Source organism: Aotus nancymaae, unplaced genomic scaffold (assembly GCF_030222135.1).
Source record: "Aotus nancymaae isolate 86718 unplaced genomic scaffold, 86718_ANA_hifiasm-v0.15.2.pri h1tg000011l, whole genome shotgun sequence".
In the NCBI taxonomy this organism is placed as follows: Eukaryota; Metazoa; Chordata; class Mammalia; order Primates; family Aotidae; genus Aotus; species Aotus nancymaae.
This window is the reverse complement of record NW_026988422.1, coordinates 85,132,171-85,155,264: the sequence shown is the minus strand read 5'-3', so window position 1 is coordinate 85,155,264 and position 23,094 is coordinate 85,132,171. Positions and strand designations below refer to the sequence as shown.

At 42.9% G+C, this 23,094-nt stretch overlaps 1 protein-coding gene and 1 non-coding gene across 5 annotated transcripts in view; both read right to left on the bottom strand.

Moving 5' to 3' along the window:
- PPP2R5C (protein phosphatase 2 regulatory subunit B'gamma) overlaps nt 1-23,094 on the bottom strand; it is a 167,090-nt gene that overhangs the window by 127,500 nt on the left and 16,496 nt on the right. For 3 of the 4 annotated variants that reach the window (XM_064375220.1, XM_021675224.2, XM_021675223.2), the window contains one exon: nt 19,498-19,663. The exons of the other annotated variant lie outside the window; for it this stretch is intronic. In XM_064375220.1, the coding sequence (XP_064231290.1) occupies nt 19,498-19,663 (166 nt within the window). The remainder of the gene's footprint in view (nt 1-19,497; nt 19,664-23,094) is intronic. 4 annotated transcript variants of the gene reach the window in all.
- LOC135274349 (U6 spliceosomal RNA) lies at nt 1,615-1,722 on the bottom strand. Its single transcript, XR_010342192.1, has one exon. It is a non-coding gene; the product is annotated as a U6 spliceosomal RNA (small nuclear RNA).

Below are 23,094 nucleotides of genomic sequence, written 5' to 3'. Positions count from 1 at the left end.
GATCCCAGCACTTTCTTTGGGAGGCTGAAGCAGGCAAATCACTTGAGGTCAAGAGTTCGGGACCAGCCTGGCCAATATGGTGAAGGCCTATCTTTACTAAAAATAAAAAAATGAGCCAGGCCTGATGGTGCATGCCTGTAGTCCCAGCTGCTCGGAAGGCTGAGGCAGGCTGCAGTGAGCCAAGATCACATCACTGCACACCAGCCTGGGCTACAGAGCGAGACTCCATCTCAAACAGGAGACAAAACAGCAGACAACAGTTCCAATTTCTCCACGAGGACACTAACACTTATCTTTTAAAACTTATTTTTAATTTTTGTGGGTACACAGGTGTATATATTTAAGAGACACATCAGGTGTTTTGATACAGGCATGCAATGTGAAAGCAGCACATCATGGAGAATGGAGTATTTGTCCCCTCATGCGTTTATCCTTTGAGTTACAAACAATCCCATTACATTCTTAATGTTATTTGAAAATGTTCCATTAAATTATTGTTGACTATAGACGCCCTGTTGTGCTATCAAGTAATAGGTCTTATTTATTCTAACTTTTTTTCTACCTATTGACCAGCCCCCCACCCCCCACTATTCTTCTCAGTCTCTGGTAACCATTCTACTCTCTATGTCCATAAGTTAAACTGTTTTGATTTTTAAATCCCATGAATATGTGAGAACATGTGATGTTTGTCTTTCTGTGCTTGGCTTATCTCACTTAACATAAAGATCTCCAGTTCCATCCATGTTGCAAATGACTGGATCTCATTTTCTTGTTCATTCATCTGGTGATGGACATGTAGATTGCTTCCAAATCTTAGCTATTGTTGATAGTGCTGCAATAAACATGGGACTGCAGATTCCTCTTTGATATACTGATTTTCTTTCTTTTGAGTACGTACCCAGCAGTGAGATTGCTAAATCATATGGTAGCTCAATTTTTAGTTTTTTGAGCAACATTCAAAACGTTCTTCATAGTGGTTATACTAATTTACATTCCCACCAACAGTGTACAAGGGTTCCCTTTTCCCCACATGCTCTCCAGCATTTGTTACTGTCTTTTGGATAAGCCATTTTAACTGGTATGAGATGATATCTCATTGTAGTTTTGATTTGCATTTCTCTAATGATCAATGATGTTGAGCACCTTTTCATACCCTGTTTGTATTTGTGTGTCTTCTGAGAAACGTCTACTCAAATCTTTTGCCCATCTTCTAATCAGATTATTAATTTTTTTTCCCTATAGAGTTGTTTGAGCTCCTTAAGTATTCTGGTTATTAATTTCTTGTCAGATGGGTAGTTTGCAAATATTTTCTCCCATTCTTTGGGTCGTCTCTTCACTTTACTGATTGTATCCTTTGCTGTGCAGAAGCTTTGTAACCTGAAGTGATCCCATTTGTCCCTGCTTGCTTTGGTTGACTGTGCTTGTGGGGCATTGCTCAAGGAATTTTTGCCTAGACCAACGTCCTGCAGATTTTCTCCAGTGTTTTCTTATAGCAGCATCATAGTTTGTCTTAGATTTCCTTAATCCATTTTGATTTGATTTTTGTATATGGTGAGAGAGGTCTAGTTTCATTCTTCTGCATATGAATATCCAGTTTTCCCAACACCATTTATTAAAAATATAGAACTGCTTCAGGAATTTGCATGTCATCCTTGTGCAGGGGCCGTGCTAATCTTCTTTGTATCATTCCAATTTTAGTATATGTGCTGCTGAAGCAAGCACTATTTTTATTTTTACAGATAGGGAGGGTCTTGCTCTGTCACCGTGGCTGGGGTGTAGTGGCATGATCTTGGCGCACTGCAGACTTGACCTTCTGGGCTCAAGCAATCCTCTCATCTCAGCCTCCTGAGTAGCTGGGACCACAGGCACGTGCCACCACACCCGGCTAGTTTTTGTATTTTTAGTAGAGATGGGGGATGGGGTTTCGCCATGTTGCCCAGGCTGGTCTCAAACTCTTGAGCTCAAGTGATCCACCTGCCTTGGCTCTGTTTTTTTTTTTTTTTTTTTTTTTTTTTTTTTTTTTTAATAGTAGCCATCCTAGTGGGTGTGAAGTATCTCATTGTAATTTTGATTTTCATTTTCCTACTGATAGATTTCCTAATGTTGAGGATATTTTCATGTGCTTACTGGTAATTTGCAGAAATTATATTCTTTGGAGAAATTTCTAAGTATTTCACACATTTAAAAAATCAAGCTGTTTTGCAGAGTTGTAGGAGTTCTCTATATATTCTGGATATTAAGTCCTTATCAGTTACACGATTTTTCAAGTATCTCCTCCCATTCTGTGGCCTGCCTTTTCACCTTGCTGACTGGGCCGTTTAATGCAGAGAAGTTTTAAATTTTTATGTACTCCAATTTATTTTTATTTTTGTTGCCTGAGCTTTTGGTGTCATAGGCAAGAAATCATTGTCAAATTCAGTGTCATGAAATCTTTCCCCAATGTTTTCTTCTCAAACATTACAGTTTTAACTCTGTTTTTTTTTTTTTTTTTTTTGAGATGGAGTCTCGCTCTGTCGCCCAGGCTGGAGAGCAGTGACATGATCTTGGCTCACTGAAAACTCCGCCTCCTGGATTTAAGTGATTCTCCTGCCTCAGCCTCCCGAGTAGCTTAGATTACAGGCGTGTGCCACCATGCCTGGCTAATTTTTGTATTTTTAGTAGAGATGGGTTTTCATCTTGTTGGCCAGGCTGGTCTTGAACTCCTGACCTCAAGTGATACACCTGCCACGGCTTCCCAAAGTACTGGGATTACAGGCATGAGCCAGGCAGGTTTTAACTCTTATGTTTAGGTGTTCAGTCCATTTTGATTACTCTTTGTATGTGTTGTGAAGGTAAGCATCCCGCTTCATTCTTTTGCATGTGAATACCCAGTTTTCCCAAACCCATTTGTTGAAAAGACTGCGTTTTCCCCACTGCATGGTCTAGGCACCCTTGTCAAAACTCACTTGACCCCCTATATGAGGGTTTCTTTGTGGGCTCATCTTTATGCCAGTACTACAGTCTTGATTACTGTAGTTTTGCTGTAAGTTTTAAAATCGGAATATATGAGTTCTTACTTTGGTCTTCTTTTTCAGGACTGCTTATCCCTTTGATACTCCCTATGAATCTTAGGATGGACTTTGCTATTTCTGGAAAAGAATGTTGTAGAAGTTTTAATAGGAATTGCACTGAATTTGTAGATTGCTTTGGGTACTATTGACATCTTAACTATATTAAGTCTTCCAATCCATAAATGAGATGTTTTTCCATTGATTGGTGTATTTTTTCTTTCAGTAACATTTCATAGATTGCAGTGTACAAGTCTTACAAGTCTTTTCTCTCCTTGATAACTTTATTTCTATCTTACTCTTTTTGAGAGCATCATGTTTTATTTATGGTTCTAAAATATTAGAAACTAATGCCAAAGGGATTATCCCACATACCTAGTGAAATGTTACACATCCAACAGAAATACTTGTAAATTTATATAATGAAAATATAAGTGCAAGAGGCAGTATATAATCAGAAATAGTATGATCATAAGAAGAATCATTCTCAAAATATCCACAGTGTCATCGCTGGGTGACATGGGTATGAATTTTTCTTTTTGAAAATTGACATATAATAGTTGTGCATATTTGGAAGGGAAATGTGATATTTTGATACCTGTTAACAATGCGTAATGACCAGGTCAAGGTAACTAAGATATCTATCACCACCAGCATGTATCTTTTGTGTTGGAAATATTACAATCCTTTTCTTCCAGCTACTTTGAAACATATAATCAATTATTGTTAACTACAATTCCTCTACAATTCCTCTTGAATTCTAGAACTTATTCCTTCTGACTGTATTTTTGTAGCCCTTAACCACCTTCTCTTCCTCCTTTTCTCCCCACCTTCCTTTCCCAGCCTCCGTAACCACCATTCTCCACTCTACCTCCATGAGATCCCTTTTTTTTTTACCTCCCACATGAGTAAGATCACATGATATTTGTCTCTTTGTGCCTGGCTTATTTCATGTAATACAATCTCCTCTGGTGCCATCCATGTTGCTGCAAACGACAGGTTTCTATTCTTTTTCGTGGCTGAATAATATTCCATTGTGTATATGTCCTACATTTTGTTCAGTCATTCATCCATTGATGGACACTTAGGTTGATTCCATTTCTTGGCTATCGTGAGTGGTGCTGCAATAAACACGGCAGTGCATGTGCCCCCGTGAGATGCTGATTTCCTTTCTTTTGGATATATACCCAGCAGTGAGGTTGTAGGATCATATGGATGTTTTTCATTTCTAAAGCTTCCTTGTTTTTTTCAGTATTGCCAAAACAAGCACGTATTACTTACAGGTAATCTGAAATTAAAAGTGATTATTTTATTCTATTATTCTATTTTTGAGACAGAGTCTTGCTCTGTTGCCCAGGGTAAAGTGGAATGGTGTGATCTTGGCTCACTGCAACCTCTGCCTCCTGGGTTCAAGTGATTCTTGTGCCTCAGCCACCTAAGTAGCTGAGATTACAGGTACATGCCACCATGCCTGGCTAATTTTTTGTAATTCTAGTAGAGATGGGGTTTCACCATGTTGCCCAGGCTGGTCTCGAACTCCTGAGCTCAGGTGATTTGCCTGAGGATCTAGGATTATAGGTTCCAGGATTATAGGCGTGAACCACCACGCCTGGCCAAAAGTAACAATTTTTTAAAAACACATATTTTTTTGAGACAGGGTCTCACTCTACCACCCTGGAACATAGTGGCATGATCACAGCTCACTGAAACCTCGACCTCCTGAGCTCAACTGATCCTCCCACCTCAGCCTCCCACGTAGCTGGGACTACAGACGCCCACCAGCATGCCTGGCTCATTTTAAAATTTTTTTGCAGGGACAGGGTTGTCCAGGCTGGTCTCAAACTGCTAGACTCAAGGGATCCACCCATCTTGGTCTCCCAAATTGCTGGGATTACAGGCATGAGCTACCACACCTGGCCTAAAAATAATTTTTAAAAAAGATATAGATTAAGTTACTGCAGGGAGAATCCCTTTTTTTTTTTTTTTTTAAGATGGAGTTTCACTCTTGTTACCCAGGCTGGAGTGCAGTGGTGCAATCTCGGCTCACCTCAACCTCCGCCTCCTGGGTTCAAGCAATTCTCCTGCCTCAGCCTCCCGAGTAGCTGGGACTACAGGCGTGCACCACCATGCCCAGCTAATTTTTGTATTTTTGGTAGAGACAGGATTTCACCATGTTGACCAGGATGGTCTCGATCTCTTGACCTCGTGATCCACTCGCCTCGGCCTCATAAAGTGCTGGGATTACAGGCGTGAGCCACCGTGCCCGGCGAGAATCCCTTAATGAATACTGTCTTTTAGGCACATGCTAAGAACAGAGAAAGGGCTATAATGGGAACCAAGGAAATCTGCCCCATAGGACTGAATGTGATGGATAAACGAGATCAGGTAGGTAAAAAACACAAATAAAAGTTAGCTGAAATGAGGCATGAAAAATGGAACCAACAGATTAGAGGAGGTTGACTCCCTGTCTTAAGTCAGTTCTGAACCACCTGAATCTTCTCCTGTAAGTCTGTCACCTTTGCATTGAGTCTGTACGCTCACTGAAGCTATCAGGGCTCAACTGGTCTCCAGAGTACTTTCCTCACTGATGAAACAAACTCTCAGTAAATGCAACCCCGAAGAGGCTCATAATGCAACCACGTCACTCGCACTGGGACATATTTTCATCACCTGCTCAGGAAGGGGCTAGACGGAGGGGACAGCTCAGCATGGGGAGAGGGACTACCTTCATAAGCTCCCGCTGGCCCTTTCCTCACCTGTAAAAAGGCGTATATGTGATCTCCCTAACCCCTCACGTTAAAAGAAGCCAGCGTCATATATGGAGTGCACTCCCCACACTAAGTTGACGGGGAGAGCTTGGGAGGGACTGAGGCAGGACACAACTAAACGCAGCTCCGGCCATCACAGCAAAATGCAGGAAGCAGTGGGCACTGTCCCACTAGCAGACACAGGCCATCTGCCAACAGAAAGACCCCTTTAGCTGTGGCGTGGGGATGCATCAGAGCCTCCTGAGCAATCTCTGCTTAGACCCTCATCCGGCCAGGCTTCCTCTTCCCACCTGGTTTGTGGCTCGGATCACAAGCTCTCCCTCGGTCCAGCTCCTAGAGAATGACTGGCATGCTGTTCCATCAAATGTCTGAATGAATGAATCAAGCAGTTGCACCCAATGCTGATCTTACAAAACCACCTTGCCACCCTTTACACCTCTTCCCTGGAGCACATAATCAAGAGGGATACACCATGAAGTCGTCTCAAGAACAGCACTCCCCACTCTCCTGAACACAGACCCCTTCCCAGGCCTCCTGTGATGCACTTGCTAAGGAGTGGACGCCTTCCACTCACCACTTGTGATCACGCCTACCCGCCTTCTGTGCTGGGCTCACGGCAGTGTCCTGAAGCTCTCCTGAGGCGGCGGCTGCATGTGAAGGGCTTGAGCGAGGACTGAGAAAGGGCGCTCTGCTGGGCCTGGCCCAGCTAGTGTGCCTTCCACAGTTCAATGGGCCAGCAAGCTCACAGTGCTCAGCAGTCTCCCGTCAAATGCCGTAACTACAATAATCTTTGGACTAGACAGTAATGAAAGTTTGAAAAGAAATAATTCTTTATTTCATATTTTTGGAGACAAGGTCTCCCTATTTTGCCCAGGCTGGGCTTGCACTCATGATTCTCCCCCTCCTCAGCCTAGTGAGTAGCTGAGAAGTCAGGCGCATGCCACTGTGCTTGGCTTTAAAAGGAGTTATTCTTTATTCTTTGATCCCTCTGTCACTGTTTTATTCTTTACTTAAAAACAAACTGCCTGTAAATACATCCCACTGATTTTATTTCTAAGTAGTACTTCTGAATAAAACTTTCAAATTTTCATTTCTACATTCAGGTGAAGGTTTTATTTTTTAAGTCTTTCCAAGCAATTTTGTAGGCAAATTAAATATGCTTCTATTTTAGTGAAGAAGTTTTATAGCAATTAACAGAAAGCTGGTGTTCTGAACCTAGAGAACTGTGACATCATGACCCCAGTGCACTGACACTGTGCTAGCCAGCACTGTTTTTTTTTTTTAACTGGAAACTATATGAGCATAAATGATGTATGCTTTATTGGGTAAGAATCTGACCTAAAAAAATTGGCTTCACTTCACAGTTTAAAATAGACTTTTTCCTTAGACAGATCAAAGATACCTAGCATTCAGCTATGTTCAAAGGCTGCCAGGGAACTTCTGCTTGCCAACAGCAAGGACACAGGGACAGGCACTTGTTGCTGTGGGAGCGAGGCCTGTGAGTGATTAAAGAGGATGGATGAGCTTGTCCACAGGGAAGCTCAGCGTAGGTGAGTGGAGCAGATGAAGTGAAATCTACCCAGAGCACTGGGCTGTATGTGAGACCTTGGCTTACTTTTATACTTCCTATAGCTAGTCTGGAAAACCTTTCAATCCAAAGTAAGTACTCACACTTCTTCCTTGTTCTAAGAACATAGGGAACCAACGTGAAGTGAAAGGATGCATACATCGGAGTGCTTTCATGCTAATTTTTTTTTTTTAATTCGCTGACACCCTTAGAAACCTACACAGTATGTCAAGTGAGTCAGAAGCCTCATTTTGCTTCTAGAAATCCAAGGTGGAGGGAGGTGAAGGGAGTAGTGTGCCTGGCTGGGATTTTGGCCACCCCACAAGAGGTGGCACCACAACCATCTCTGTGAAAGTGGAGGGGGCAGAGAAAGAGGGCCGAGGGGCTAGGAGGACTTTTCACTCCTTTGCGAGGACACACTGTGTGTTTCCTGGGTCCTTGGCAGGTGCTCGAATGGACAACACAGGCAGACAAGCACACAACTGTTAACATGTGTACTGAGTGAATGTGTGTGACGTGCTCTGCAACCCACGAGCCCATCCGCTGATGAGGGAATACACATGTCCGTCATCACAGTGGGATGGCATCAGCCGTTGACGGGAGCGAGGGTCTGGCACATGCTACAGCGTGGGAGGACCTGGACGATATGATGTTTAGGGAAATAAGCCAGGCACAGAAGGACAGATATTGTACGATTCCACTTACAAGAGGCTCCTACCGTGGGCAAAATCATAAAGACACAAAGTAGAATGGGGAGACAGCGACTTACTGTTTAATGGAGTTTTTGTTGGGGATGATGAAAAGGTTTTGGGTGTACATAGTGGTGACGGGTGTACAGCATTTTGAATTATTTAATGCCACTAAATTGTACACTTTTGAATGATTAAAATAATAAATATGTTTTAACATGTATATATCTATATGTATTTTTTTCAGATGAGGATGGCTTGGGCCAGGGCAGTTCAGGAAACACTTGAAGAGTAGAGGCAGCAGGGTGCTGTGCCAGACAGAGGACGGGAACGTCCAAAGAGCGGCCTCTGTGTGTGGTAATGAGCTGAGATTACAGCTGCCGGCTGGAAACCAAACCCCATGGGTGCTACCCAGATAAGAGCTGACACTGACCATGGAGTAACGGCCAAGGTCCTGTGTGTGGCCCCTGGGCCATGGACAGGGGTATCCTGGAGGGGCTGGGCAGGCTGGCTGGGCTCAGGCTGGCTGGCAGGCAACAGGCTCCCAGGGTTCCAAAGAGGGAGTGGCCGTGGTGGTGCCTCTCTGTGGCTCAGCGGGGCTAAAGCTAGACCACCACTGTGACTCTATGGGCCCGCTGGTTCCCTGAGGGCAAGGGCCACCTTGGGTCATCGCTCTGAACACCTCCCCTTACTCTGAGCAGCACAGATGGCCAGCGTGAACTGCCTCACCAATCCAGGGACTGTGTCCTCTCATTATCACAGGTAATCAGAAGAAGACACAAGAATCAAAACATGTGAGAGAAGAAAAGACTAATGAAAGCAGAGGTTCCCTGTTCGGCTGTTTCTAAGCCAACCAGAAGAGCAGCAGGCACTCCGATAACTTCCACACAGTCCATTTTTATTATTCTTTAACTAACAGGCAAGAAGCCAGAGCTCCTGTAAATATATGCATAATTCATTTGCAAGCAGTCAGACCTCTACTTTTATGGTAAGACTTTCAATTGTACCAAAAAATAGGCAGGGCGCAGTGGGGCTAAAGCCTGTAATCCTAGCACTTTGGGAGGTGGAGGTGGCTGGATCACTTGAGCCCAGGAGAGGTGAAGACCTCTCCTTAGGCAACATGGCAAAACCCCGTCTCCACTAAAAATACTAAAATTAGCTGTGCATGGTGGTGCACACGTGTGGTCCCAGCTACTTGGAAGGCTGAGCTGGGAGGACCGCTTGAGCCCGGGAGGTCCAGGCTGCAGTGAGCTGACATTGTGCCATCACACTCCAGCCTGGGTGACAGTTTGAGACCCAGTCTCAAAAAAAGAAAATAAACTGCTTTGAATGAGGGCAAAGTATTGTATTTGCATAAGAAGACAGCAAAACATATAAAATACTTAACTGTTATTCAAAAGCCAATTTTAAACAATTCAAGTAAATTCTAACAATAATATAACGACTTCTTTCACAAAAGGCCAAATCTTCAGCAAGTCTGTTGCCCTGGGGCCTCTAGTTAACTGATAATACGCCCTACATTATTCCACTGTAACTTTGACTTCTCCCAGTCTTTTCTTTTCTAAAAATGGCCTTAAAAAACAAATCCATGATTAATTTACTCCTCTGATAAGTATCTTTAAAAAAGGGTCTCTTTATTTAACATTTAACATGTCTACCTTACAGTCCAAAAATGTTAAATGAAGGCATTAATTCAGAATAATCTTTCAATGAACAGGTCTGAAGGCTACATTCAACCTCACTGTTTAAAAAAAATGAAAATATGAAATACCATTTTCTACTTATCAAATAACTAAAACTTTTTTTTTTTTTTAGACAGAGTCTCACTCTGTCGCAGCCTCCCGAGTAGCTGGGACTACAGGCATGCACCACCATACCCAGCTAATTTTTGTACTTTTTAGTAGAGATGGGGTTTCACCATATTGGCCACTGGTCTCTAACTCCTGATCTTGTGATCCTTCCGCCTCGGCCTCCCAAAGCACTGGGATTACAGGCGTGAGCCACCATGCCCGGCCGTAATAACTAAAACTTTTACATGATCTCAGCATTGAAGAGGTATGATGACAGGCATCTCATACACTCTCTGGAAAGTGTGTGGATAGTATCTATTAAGGGGTTCTGAAAATGCCTGCTTTTTGATCCAGTACTTCCTTAATCAGGCTTAAGGAAAAGTTCAAAGATGTGAACAACAATAACAAAAGATTAACAGAACACCACATTTATATTAGCTGAAAAACTAGGGTATCCACAGAATGAAATAAATAGTTGCTAAAAATCATGCCTCCCATTCCCACTAATGTCAGAAACAAGACAAGTATGCCCACTCTCACTGCTACTGTGTAACAGTTTACTGAAATTATTTTACTCAATTTATTTGTCAAATGGAGAGAAAGACATGGGAGTTTACAATTAGGAAGAGAGGTGAAATTATGTGCAATGCTCTAATTAATCAACTGAAAAACTGATGCAAACAATGAGGTAATTCAGTAAGGAGGCAGGTTATGAAAGCAAGCCCCCAAATCAACAGCCTTCACAGAAACAACTAGTAACTAGAACACAATGGAAGAAAAGACCCCATTTACAACAGCAATGATAATTAATTATCTAGGCATTAACTAAGTAAGAGATGTGCAAAACCTACAAGGGAAACTTAAAAACAGCCTTAAAGGACATGAGAGTGGCCCTGGAAAACAGTCACAGCATATTCTTGCAGGAGGCAAACATCACAAGGTGCCAGCCCTCTCTCAGATATTTTCAAAATGTAACAGGATCCCAATAAAAATGCCAACTGTAGCCAGGCATGGTGGTGCATGCCTGCAATCCCAGCTACTTGGGAGGCTGAGGCAGGAGGCTCATTTAAGCCCAGGAGTTCAAGACCAGCTTGGGCAACATCGCAAGGCCCTATCTCTAAAATAAATAAATAAATAAATAAAAATGTCAACAGCTGTTTCTTTCTGCAATGATTAGGGCTGAATTCAAGTTCCAACTGTTTGCAATAATATCAATACTGTTTTTGGGAACTGTTTAAGAGAATATACCCGTAATTACATGAGTGATGCTAGAAATCAACATTTTCCGTGTAAGACAGAGATAAAACTATGAAAACCACCTATTGCCTGACCTGCACCCCCATCCTGTGCCCATAAAAACCCCAGGCTCAGCTGGCAGACAGAGGAGAAACAACTGGACATCAGAGACTACAGCTGGATGTTGGAAAGCAGCAGCTTGACTTCAGAGGGACAGCTTGATGGCTTAATTTCAGAGAAGAATCTGACTGGAGACCAGCCAGACTTCAGGGGAAGACCTTTCTACGCTGTCCCCTTTTTATCTTCCCTTTCTACTGAGAGCCACTTTCATTGGCAATAAAATCCCCTGCAATAAAATACCATCTTAAATTCGTTTGTGCAACCTCATTCCTCTTGGACGCTGGACAACAACTCGGGTGCCATGAGTGCAGGGATAAAAGGCTGTCACACTGTCCCTCCACTGAGCTGTTAACACTTAAGTTGTCCACATATGGCAGAGCTGAAAGAATACTGTAACACTTTCTCTGGGGCTTCTGGATCACAGGGACCCCCGAGATGCTGCCATGGGGCAGGTATGGGGTTTGCTCCTGCTGGTGCCCAAAAGTGCTCACCCTGGCTCCTGTACCAGTTCACCTGCACTCCCCATCCCATGACAGGTGGAGCAGCAAGTAAGTGGAGTTCGCCCCTGCTGGCGCTGAAGAGCCCAGCTAGTTCCAGCACCATGCACTCTAGTTCCCGCCCATGAAGGGGTCAGAGAAATATCCTGCTTCAAAAACACTATAATGTTAAAATTAAATTTAAAATATCAATATGAATGTATAATTCAGAAAATTTATATTTTAGCTCCCTCCATTGAAAGCATTTAAAAGTAATGTCAGACCAGTAGCAATAAACATTCCTGTCACCCAGATTTTGGTTGCTAATATATTTACCACTGTAAAGAACCAAGGCTCTTTGAAAAAAGGCTGATTTGGCCAGGTGTGGTGGCTCATGCCTATAATTTCAGCACTTTGGAAGGCCAAGGTGGGTGCATCACTTGAGGTCTGGAGTTCTGCGACCAGCCAGGTCAACATGGTGAAACTCCATCTCTACTAAAAATACAATTAGCTGGGCATGGTGGCAGGTGCCTATAATCCTAGCTACTTGGGAGGCTGAGGCAGGAGAATCACTTAAACCTGTGAGGTGGAGGTTGCAGTGAGCCGAGACTGCACCACTGCACTCCAGCCTGGATGAGACAGCGAGACTGTCTCAAAAAAAAAAAGAGAAAAATGGCTGATTTAAAGTCTAGGGAAGAGAAGATACTAAATGAGCCCAACGGACATCTCACTGTGTCAGAAATCAAGGAATCAAAAATAAATGAGGCTATGTAAAAAAAACACACAGTAGCGACCCTAAAGGGCACTCAACGATTCAAATTATGCCATCTGAACACACAACTAATGATTTTACATGATTTTAGTACACAAAAACACACTGAAATCAACAATAATACATTAGTCCACAATGACATTAAAACAAAGAGAAAGCCAGAAAAAGCTTCAGCTGTCACCATTAGAGGGAACTGGTAATAAAAGACAAAGAATTAAGCTTATCCTTCTTTTTCAGTAGGAGCTACATTTCAAGATAACCAAGTATCTCTGGTTGGTAAGAAAAATCACTGCTTTCAGAAGAATGTTGGAGTAAATGTTGAATTCTCTAGTGAAACTACTGACTCAGGCAAAGATTATCAACTGTTTTTCAAGACATTAGCTTATGGTTGATAGGGAATACACTTTGGCAGGATGCCAAAATATACATTGTAGATTATTACTAGTACTTTTTGAATTGTAAGGGAAATGTGTAATTGTTCAATAGAGATATCAATGTGTCATCAACTGAATTCACTAGTAAAACTGAAAATTTAGTATCACTTCTAATGATAGGCAACCAGAATTATGCGTCTCTCACGATGACACTATCTACTAAGTTATAAAGCATTGCCTCTGATGTATTTTAGCCAAAAAAAGGTTTCTGTTTACAGGAACCACAGGGGGGTAAGTGGGATATATTGCAGAATAACTTTGGCTGATTTAAGAAACCAGTGTTGAGGTTTAAGGCACTCCCAGATTGGCAGTGCCTCCAGGTGTATGGCAGAGCAAAAACAAATCCCTACTGAAGAAGACACTTTGATTCTAGGTTTTGATTTATTTCAAATATTGGAATGCAATGACCAGTATACAATTAAAACAAAATCAGGTACACTAGGAAATAAGGCATTATGAACAAAATGTGACGAACACCTCAGATGGTGGCATGACATGACACAGGCTATAAAACAGCTGCGTTTACTTAAAGAAGTGACGTTTTGATGGTATGTTGAAGAGAATAGGAAAATATTTTTAAATGGCACTGCAGACTGAAAAAAGAACCAAATGGAACTTTCACAAATGAAAAAAAAACCCCTCAAATTAAAAGCTCAAAAGAAATGTTTAACACATAGAGACAAATCTGGATTTACAAAGAATAACAGAAATTGAGAATAAGTGTTTCGAAACTTTCATATCAACTTAACAGGGTAATCTTATGTCTACTGACTGTGATAATAAAAACTGTGTGGTGTATCTGGTGCTTCACTTCTATAATGATTTATTTTTGTCGTATTTTATTTTATGATAAAGGACTCATATCTGGGATAACATACTATTAACAATTCAACAACAAGAAGACAACCAACTTAAAAATAGACAAAAGACACAAACAGACATCTCATCAAAGAAGACAGACGAATGGCCAGCAGGCGTATGAAAAGATGCTTAACATTTCCAGTCACTGGGGAAATGCAAATTGAAACCACAGTGAGACACCATTACACACCCACGAGCATTAAGCTGTCATCAAAAAGACAATAATAAATATTGGCAAGAATATTCCGGACACACAGGAACCCTCATACATTGCTGGTGGGAATGTAAAATAGTGCAACCACTTTGGAAAAGTTTGGCAGTTTCTTGTTTTTCTTTTTCTTTGAGATGGAGTCTCACTCTGTCACCCAGGCTGGAGTGCAATGGTGCCATCTTGGCTCACTGCAACCTCCGCCTCCCGGGTTCAAGCGATTCTCCTACCTCAGCCTCCTGAGTAGCTGGGACTACAGGCATGTGTCAACATACCTGGCTAATTTTTTTGTATTTTTAGTGGAGACGTGGCTTCACCATATTAGCCAGGATGGTCTTCTTTTTCTTTTTTTGGCCAGGATGGTCTTGATCTCTTGACCTTGTGATCTTCTCACCTCGGCCTCCCAAAGTGCTGGGATTACAGGCGTGAGTCATTGTGCCCTGCTGGCAGTTTCTTAAAAAACTAAACATGGCCGGGTGCGGTGGCTCACACCAGTAATACCAGCACTTTGGGAGGCGGAGGCAGGCGGATCACGTGATCAGAAGATTGAGACAATCCTGGCCAACATGGTGAAACTGCATCTCTACTGAAAATACAAAAATTAGCTGGGTGTGGTGGCACATGCCTGTAATTCCAGCTACTTGGGAGGCTGAGGCAGAAGAATCGCTTGAACCCAGGAGGCGGAGGTTGCCGTGAGCCGAGATCACGCCACTGTACTCCAGCCTGGGTGAAAGAGAGAGACTCCATTTAAAAAGACAAACAAACAAATAAACAAAAGCTAAACATAAACTTACCATACAAGCTAGGAATTCAACTCCTAGGTATCTACTCAAGAGAAATGAAATATATGCTCACACAGACTTCTATGCAAATGTTCACAGCAGCACTGTTATTAATACTAGGTAAGAAACAGCCCAAAATGGTGAACGGATAAACAAAATGTGGTATATCCAGCTGACCATGATTCAGCATTAAAAAAAAACTACTCAACACAGATGAACCTCAAAAACGTTACACCAGCTGTAAAAGACCACCTGTTGTCTGATTTCACTGAGGGGAAATGTCCGGAAGAAAGTAAGTCTAGAGACAGAAAGCAGATGAGTGCGTGCCTGCAGCTGGGCTGGGCACGGAAATCCGTGTGAATGGGCACAGGGTAACTTTTGGAGGATGATGGAAACATTCTAAAACAGAATTGTGGTGATGGTTGCACAATGCTATATATTTGCTAATATAATTAAATGTTCCAGTTACAATGAGTGAATTTTAGGATATGTAATTTATGCCTCAATTAACTCTAACAAAGAGAAGTCTATGACTTGAAAAGTCAGAGAAAAAAAAAGAAAACCTAAGGATAGGGCTGAAAGTTATACTTAGAATGAATATGTGGCTTTAAATTCTTTCACTATTAAAAAGCAAACTAAAAATAAGTGAACTCTCTATTCAACTTAATAAACGAGGAAAAGGTTGAAATAAAAGACATGGGATAATTAAAGAGAAAAGTGGAGATGCATAATATTGAATACAAACAGAACAGTCAAAAAAATACATGAACTTATAAGGAGACATCACCACCACAGATGGGGAAGAGATTAAAAGGTCCATTAAACAGTTACCATGTACTACTTAACAGACCCCACTTTCAAATGGACCCACTATGGAAGGAAGCTACAGATGTTTCACAGAGAAAAGCAACAGGCCCAGTGAGTTCCAAGTCATGCTTTGAACGCTGTTTCATGGACACATTCCACATTTCATTGTTTCTGAAATCCGGGTCCATCTCATCATCCCTGTCGTGAGCTGGCAGTGTGAGGGAGCTGCGGGAAAAGCTTCTGCAGACCACCCCGGAATCATCGCAAAGTGCTGGTGACAGCGAATCTTAGACGGGACAAAATACAGTCTTATGAAAAAGAAGAAAACTATAGAGCAGCTCCATGTAGTAAATATGGGAGCAAATATTCTAAAGAAATTTAGAAATGTTCTAAACACTCTGAAAATACACTGTGGCAAAACTGACAAAATGCAAAGATATTTCAAAACCAGAAAAATCTGTCAACACAGCAATTAGAATAGTAATATCTTAAAGAGAAAAATCATATGGCATTTGACCAAATTCAGCAGCAGTACACACCCAGCAGGCACTGGCACAGCACCAACCAGCGGGCACGGGATCCAGGAAGAGTCCTGTGAATGCGGACTCCAGAGCACGCAGCCTCGCAAAGACTGCTTACCAGAAACCAAAAGCCACTTTCCCATTAAATTAGGAAACGCTGAAGCCAATTACTAAAATGGGAGAAACAGGAGCACCTGCTATCACCTCTGTTCTAGCTTTCATTGGTCCTACTTCATGGTAGAATAAAATGAAAATAACTAGTCCATGTTGGCATAAATAGTGGAAGAGAGGTAAAAGAATCGATTACAAGCAGACTCTAGTGGAGACGTTAATTACTAAGACTGACAGGAAAATGTGGTAAGGTGATGGCAAAAGAAAATATTTAAAAACTAATCGCTCTGCATGACATTAGCAAGAACCAATCAGAAGTGGAAATGGGAAGAAGTGTAACCCAGTCACAAGAGTGACAAACAAAAGCTATAGAGTATTCAGAAATAAATTTACTGGAAAGGTAGAGATTTATAAGAAAACCATAAAATTTTATAGTAAGTCAGAAAACAAGACCCAGGGCTGGGTGCAGTGGCTCACGCCTATAATCTCAGCACTTTGGGAGGCCAAGGCGGGCTGATTACTTGAGATTGGGAGTTTGAAACCAGCCGGACCAACATGGAGAAACTCCGTCTCTACTAAAAGTACAAGATTAGCTGGGAGTGGTGGCACATGCCTGTAATCCAAGATACTTGGGAGGCTGAGGCAGGAGAATCGCTTGAACCTGGGAGGTGAAGGTTGCGGTGAGCCGAGATCTCTCCGTTGCACTCCAGCCTGGGCAACAAGAGCAAAACTCTGTCTCAAAAAAAAAAAAGAAGAAAAGAAAACAAGACCCAGAAAAATGGGGGATATGATATATACCATCTTCCTAGATGGAAAAAAGATATCAAATGAATATATAACTTTAATTCCAATCAATTATTATTTTTCTGAACTAGATGAAATTATTTTAGTATATATACAGAAGCATTAATGTTTTAGAACAATGTTTTAGAAAAGAAAACAAGACCCAGAAAAATGGGGGATATGATATATACCATCTTCCTAGATGGAAAAAAGATATCAAATTAATATATAACTTTAATTCCAATCAATTATTATTTTTCTGAACTAGATGAAATTATTTTAGTATATATACAGAAGCATTAATGTTTTAGAACAGCCAAGAAAGAATCAGCAAACAGGACCAGTGAGGGGAACTGGCTTGATCCATATGAAATTCTCCTGGATATGTGGATTTACCATGGAGAATTTACCCTTTCGGGGAATAGTTAAAATATAAGTGTCAGTGGAAGTATACTGCAAACATCCTTACCAGGCATAATAAGAAACGAAGGAAATGGAGGTTGAGAATAGAAAACAGACGTAGAACAGATGGAGAAAGAGGCTTGTGCTGACACTCCCCAGAAGAGATGAAGGAAGTATGCTGGAGGCCTACAAACAGTGGTACTGGCATGGGCTCTGCCACGTGCATGGAATAATAGATGGTGACGAAACTGACAATGCAAAGATGGTTCAAAACCAGAAAGATCTATCAACACAGCAATTATAATCTTAACATCTTAAGGATAAAAATCGTATGGCATTTGACCAAATTCAGCAGCAGTACACACTCAGCATGCACTGACTGAGGCAGGGTGGGCATGGAAAGGTGGGGCACATGGCAGATCAAAGCCCCAGCTATGACAGGCATCAGGGACAGGGCTTGGGATATGATGGCCCAACAATGGGTAAACAAAGCCTTTTCCCTCCCTCTGACTCCGGGCCTCCCGAGGGTACTGGAAGAGGGAGTCGGTACCTATCTCTTTCCTTACTGTCTCACCAGTGGGTTGCTCACTCCAGGAGAATATGGGCTTGGTTTTGTTTCTGTACCCCCAGTACCTAAAACAGCTGTCATAGGCACTCAACACATATTTGCTGAATGAATGAATAGTATGAGAAAGGCATATCCTATTTGGGAAGAGGAAGGCTAATCAAAATGACCTAGTACGCATATTATTTACCACAAATATCAGCCAAATACAAGCTGTGTAAGAAACCAAATATCAGCCAAATACAAGCTCTATAAAATGCATGTGAGAACTTGGATTTCTAGCAAGTGGGGGGCAAGAAAATTCATCCACCCATAAATCCACCCACCCATCCACCCACCCATAAATGCACCATCCACCCAGCCTCCCTTCCTCCCTCCCCGCTTCCACCTGGTACATCTGCTCTCTGCTCCATAGTGTGGAAAGCCTGAGAATACAGCTGTAAAGATGACAGATTGTCTGCTCTTACTGAATTCATATTCACTTTTTTTTTCCCCTGAAATAGGATCTCACTCTGTCATCTAGGCTGAAGTGCAGTAGCACGATCATGGCTCACTGTAGCCTTGGCCTCCCAGGCTCAAGCAATCCTCCCACCTCAGCCTTCCAAGTAGCTAGGACCACAGGTGTGTGCCACTGTGCCCAGCAAACTTTTTAATTTTTTTGTAGAGATGGCATCTCCCTATGTTGCCTAGGCTGGTCTTGAATTCCTGGGCTCAAGTGATCCTTCTGCCTCAGCCTCCCAAAGTGCTGGGATTATAAGTGCGGGCCACTGGACTGGTCACTGAATTAATATTCAGTGCAAATTAACTGTAAACGATCCATTATTATAAATTTAAGGTATGAAAAATGATGTTTAATTTAGTATATCTGTCTTATATTTCAGTAATTATAAAGGTTTTAAGAGGTTCACATTTGACTTTAGGGTCCTTACTCTGTTTTTCTTGATAGGGTTTTAAGCACCCCGACCTCAAAATCTAAAGGAAGACTTTTAGGGATTAAACAACCTGAGATGGAAAGGAATGGCTGTGTCAATTGGGGGGAAATTCAAAAGTAAAGAGCACGTTTTCCTGACTAATTCCACATAAGGAACTTGTGCGTAGAGGTAATCCCCAAATGAACCATAACAAAGCAAGTTCATAATGTACTATAGCTACAGTCCTTACTTTAGAAACATGGAGAACTTCTATAATTTTTGCAATTACCTACTTGGAGTAATTCCTTTTGGAATTGCTACAGTTCTAAGACAAACAAATGATAATTTAAAAGAAAAACTGACTAACTTAATACCATAAATAAAAAGATGTTCAGTTTTTCCTGTTTTCTTAGTGTCTTATGCCTATACTGTGTTGTTAAACTTTTATCTTTAGCTCTGGAATTTAAAATGTTAGTTGAGTAAATAAGTTAATGACATTCAACCTAAACAAACAAAAAACCTCAATACAGAAAAGATGACCCTACAAAATACAAACACAGCAAAGGAATAAGTTAGCAAATTACCAAAACATTGCTCCTTCACTCCAACCGCCACAATTGTACTTTTAAAAGACAAATAAAAATTACCTTTTAAGAATGGTAGTTTCTGAAGTTCTCTATTATTGCTCGCGCTAAACCTTGAGGAGTTTTGCCGTTTGTCTTTCTTCACTATGGGCTGAGAGACTGGTACTTTTATTTTGGCAGATACTGTAGACGGGACAGCAACAAGGCTGTTTTTCCTGATGCAAATTTGCTTCCAAAACAAAAACAAAAACAAATGAATATGTACAATGGTTGTATTTTATAACACTATTAAAATACAGATAAAACATATACATGAGTGTTACTCCGGGGCATTCCCCTTCACATCATTCCTTAGAGTGGCTGGAGCATGGGGCTTACATCCCATCTTCAGCAATGCCAGACTGAGAGGTTCAAAGGTATGCCTAATTTCTTGTATTGTCCTTCAAACTATCGATTGCTAAATATTTACCACATAGGCTGATATGGCAGACTCAATAATGACCCCTAAAGATGTCAACATCCTAATTTCTGGAACCGGTGAACATGTGACCTTCCTTGGCAACAGTGACTCTGCAGATAGGATTTAGCTAAGAATCTTGAGATAGGAGATGATCCTGGATCATCCAGGTGGGCCCAAGGGAATCACACAGGTCATTACATTACAAGAGGGAGGCAGGAAGGAGACAAGAGAAGGCAATGGGACGATGAAAGCAGAGGTCAGAGAGAGATCGGAAGATGCTACATGGCTGGGTTGGAAGATGCAGGGAAGTGGCTCCGAGCCGAGGCAGGCGGGCGGCTTCTAGAAGGTGGGAAAGGCTGGAAATGGATTCTCCTCTAGAACCTCCAGAGGCAGCACAACCCTGCTGACACCTGCATTTTGACCGCATTTCAAACTGCATGCCGGAACTGTAAGATAGTAAGTTTACACTCTTCAGAGGAGATGAAGACGGCTGAGTATCTTAGAAAATGATGGGTGCTCCCTGCTGGCTCACCACTCAGCCTGGAACACGCAGAGCAGGCCATCTAAGTACTTCCCCTTGAGTCCCAGGAAATGCTCCGCTCGAGCTGCTCTGCTGCCACTGTCCTAGGCTCCTGGTGTGTGTGCTCATACCCAGGCTGCACTGCAGCTCCAGGGTTGGCCAACACCCCTGCGGCCAACCTGCAATGCTGCCATCTGAACTACCCAGCAGAGGCGGAGAAGAGTGTGAGGATGCACGAAGCAGAGGAACCAGGGGTCCCCTGCCATTCACACAGGCCAAAGGAGCTCACTGAGGGAGCCCGTGGAGCTCAGCTGTGCTCTGGGCCCCTCAGCTGAAGGGCTCTCTGGGCAGTAAGCAGTGACCTGGTCCACAGCTGTTTGCTTTCACCACTGTCCAGCAGTGACAGTCAACAGCTGCTGTGTCGACCGTCAAGATGCTTCACATAGGCCGGGTGTGGTGGCTCACGCCTGTAATCCCAGCACTTTGGGAGGCCGAGGTGGGTGGATCACGAGGTCGAGAGATCAAGACCATCCTGGCCAACACGGTGAAACCCTGTCTCTACTAAAAATACAAAAAAATTGGCCGGGTGTGGTGGCACGCGCCTGTGGTCCCAGCTACTCAGGAGGCTGAGGAGGAAGAATCGCTTGAACCCAGGAGGTGGAGGCTGCAGTGAGCCGAGATTGCGCCACTGCACTCCAGCCTGGTGACAGAGCAAGACGCCATCTCAAAGAAAGAAAGAAGAAAAAAAGATGCTTCACATAATGCACTCACTGCTCACCCTTCTTGTCTGCCCGAAGAAAGGGAGTCTGTGTCTGCATATGTGCTCTTTAAAAAGGCTGTCATGGGCCGGCGTGGTGGCTCACGCCTATAATCCCAGCACTTTGGGAGGCTGAGGTGGGCAGATCACGAGGTCAGGAGATAAGACCATCCTGGCTAACACACTGAAACCCCGACTCTACTAAAAATACAAAAAATGAGGTGGGTGTGATGGCACGCACCTGTAATCCCAGCTACTTGGGAGGCTGGGGGAGGAGAATTGCTTGAACCCAGGAGGCGGAGGTTGCAGTGAGCTGCGATTGCGCCACTACATTCCAGCCTGGGCAACAGAGCGAGACTCCATCTCAAAAAAAAAAAAAAAAAGGCTGTCACAATCTGATCCGGTTTGCTTCTGCGTCCACACCCAACTCTCATCTCAAATTGTAATCCCCACGTGTTGAGGGAGGGGCCTGGTGGAACACGACTGGATCATGGGGCAGTTTTCCCCACGCTGTTCTTGTGACAGTGAGTGAGTTCTCACACAGTCTGATGGCTTAAAAGTGTCCGGCAGTTCCCCCTCTCTCTCTCTCCTGCTGCCAGTAAGAAGTGCCTTGCTTCCCCTTCGCCTTCTGCCCCAGAAGATTATAAGTTTCTCGAGGCCTCCCCAGCTATGCAAAACTGTGAGTCAATTAAACATGTTTTGTTTATAAATTACCCAATCTCAGGTTGTTTTTTATAGCAGTGTGAAAATGGACGAATACACACTCCATCCTGGAGATACAAACCCACCCAGTTTAGGGCCAAGGAGAGCAGACACACCAGCTCCAGCCCCAAACTAATTTGTTCTCATCATTGAATAAAATTTTCATAAGCAGTAGGACCTGCTTTACTTTCTAATAAGGTGCTTAGGAATGCCTGGAAAGACTTGTCTGATGTGACAGCCTGCCCAGAACAGCAGGCAGACTCTGACCTGGGAGGCAGGGGCCCTGGTTCCCTTCTCTTCCTCAGTCTGTGGGTTTTTTCTCAAAATGTGCTTTCTTGGGCTCTGAGCTCGACATCTGTCAATCCTTTATCATGAAGCTCTGTATCTTTCTTCCCTAAAAGCCTCTCCATTACCAGCTCCTCTGCAGAATCCCCCAGTTAGATGGTGTCTGCCCCACCCTCTCTGGGCAGTCCTGGCATTGATTTCAGTTTGGAGGAGATGCTCCCAGGAACTGTCCTGGTTTGAGGCGTTCAGTCACATATGTGCGTGTTCCAGTAGATAATGCGCGTGTCCCACCTCCAATTTATTTCACTATAGCGCCAGCCTAGCACTCACACTGAGGACCTTGGGTAGAGGCCTCCTGAGTAATTGGGACTACAGGTGCCCGCCACCACACCTGGCTAATTTTTGTATTTTAGTATAGACGGGGTTTCACCACGTGAATCAGGTTGGTCTCGAACTCCTGACCTTGTGATCCACCTGCCTCGGCCTCCCAAAGTGCTGGTATTACAGGTCTGAGCCACCACGCCTGGCCCCCTATCCTTTTTCAAACTGAAAAATAACATTAGCATGGCTGGGCACTGTGGCTTATGACTCTAACCCCAGCACTTTGGGAGGCCGAGGCAGGACGACAGCTTGAGCGCACGAGTTCAAAACCAGCCTGGGCAATAGAGCAAGACCCCTTTTCTTAAAAAAAAAAAAAAAAAAAAAAAGCCAGGTGTGGTGGCAGGCACCTGTAGTCCCAGCTACTCAGGAAGCTGAGGTGAGAGGACAGCTTGTGCCCAGGAGTTCAAGGCTGAGGTGAGATATTGTGCCATCACACTAAAGCCTGGGTTGACAGAGTGAGACCCTGTCTCATCAAAAAACAAGTGTCATAAAGGATGTGGAACAATTGGAACCCTGTATACTGCTGGTGAGAATGCAAAACGGGGCAGCTGATAC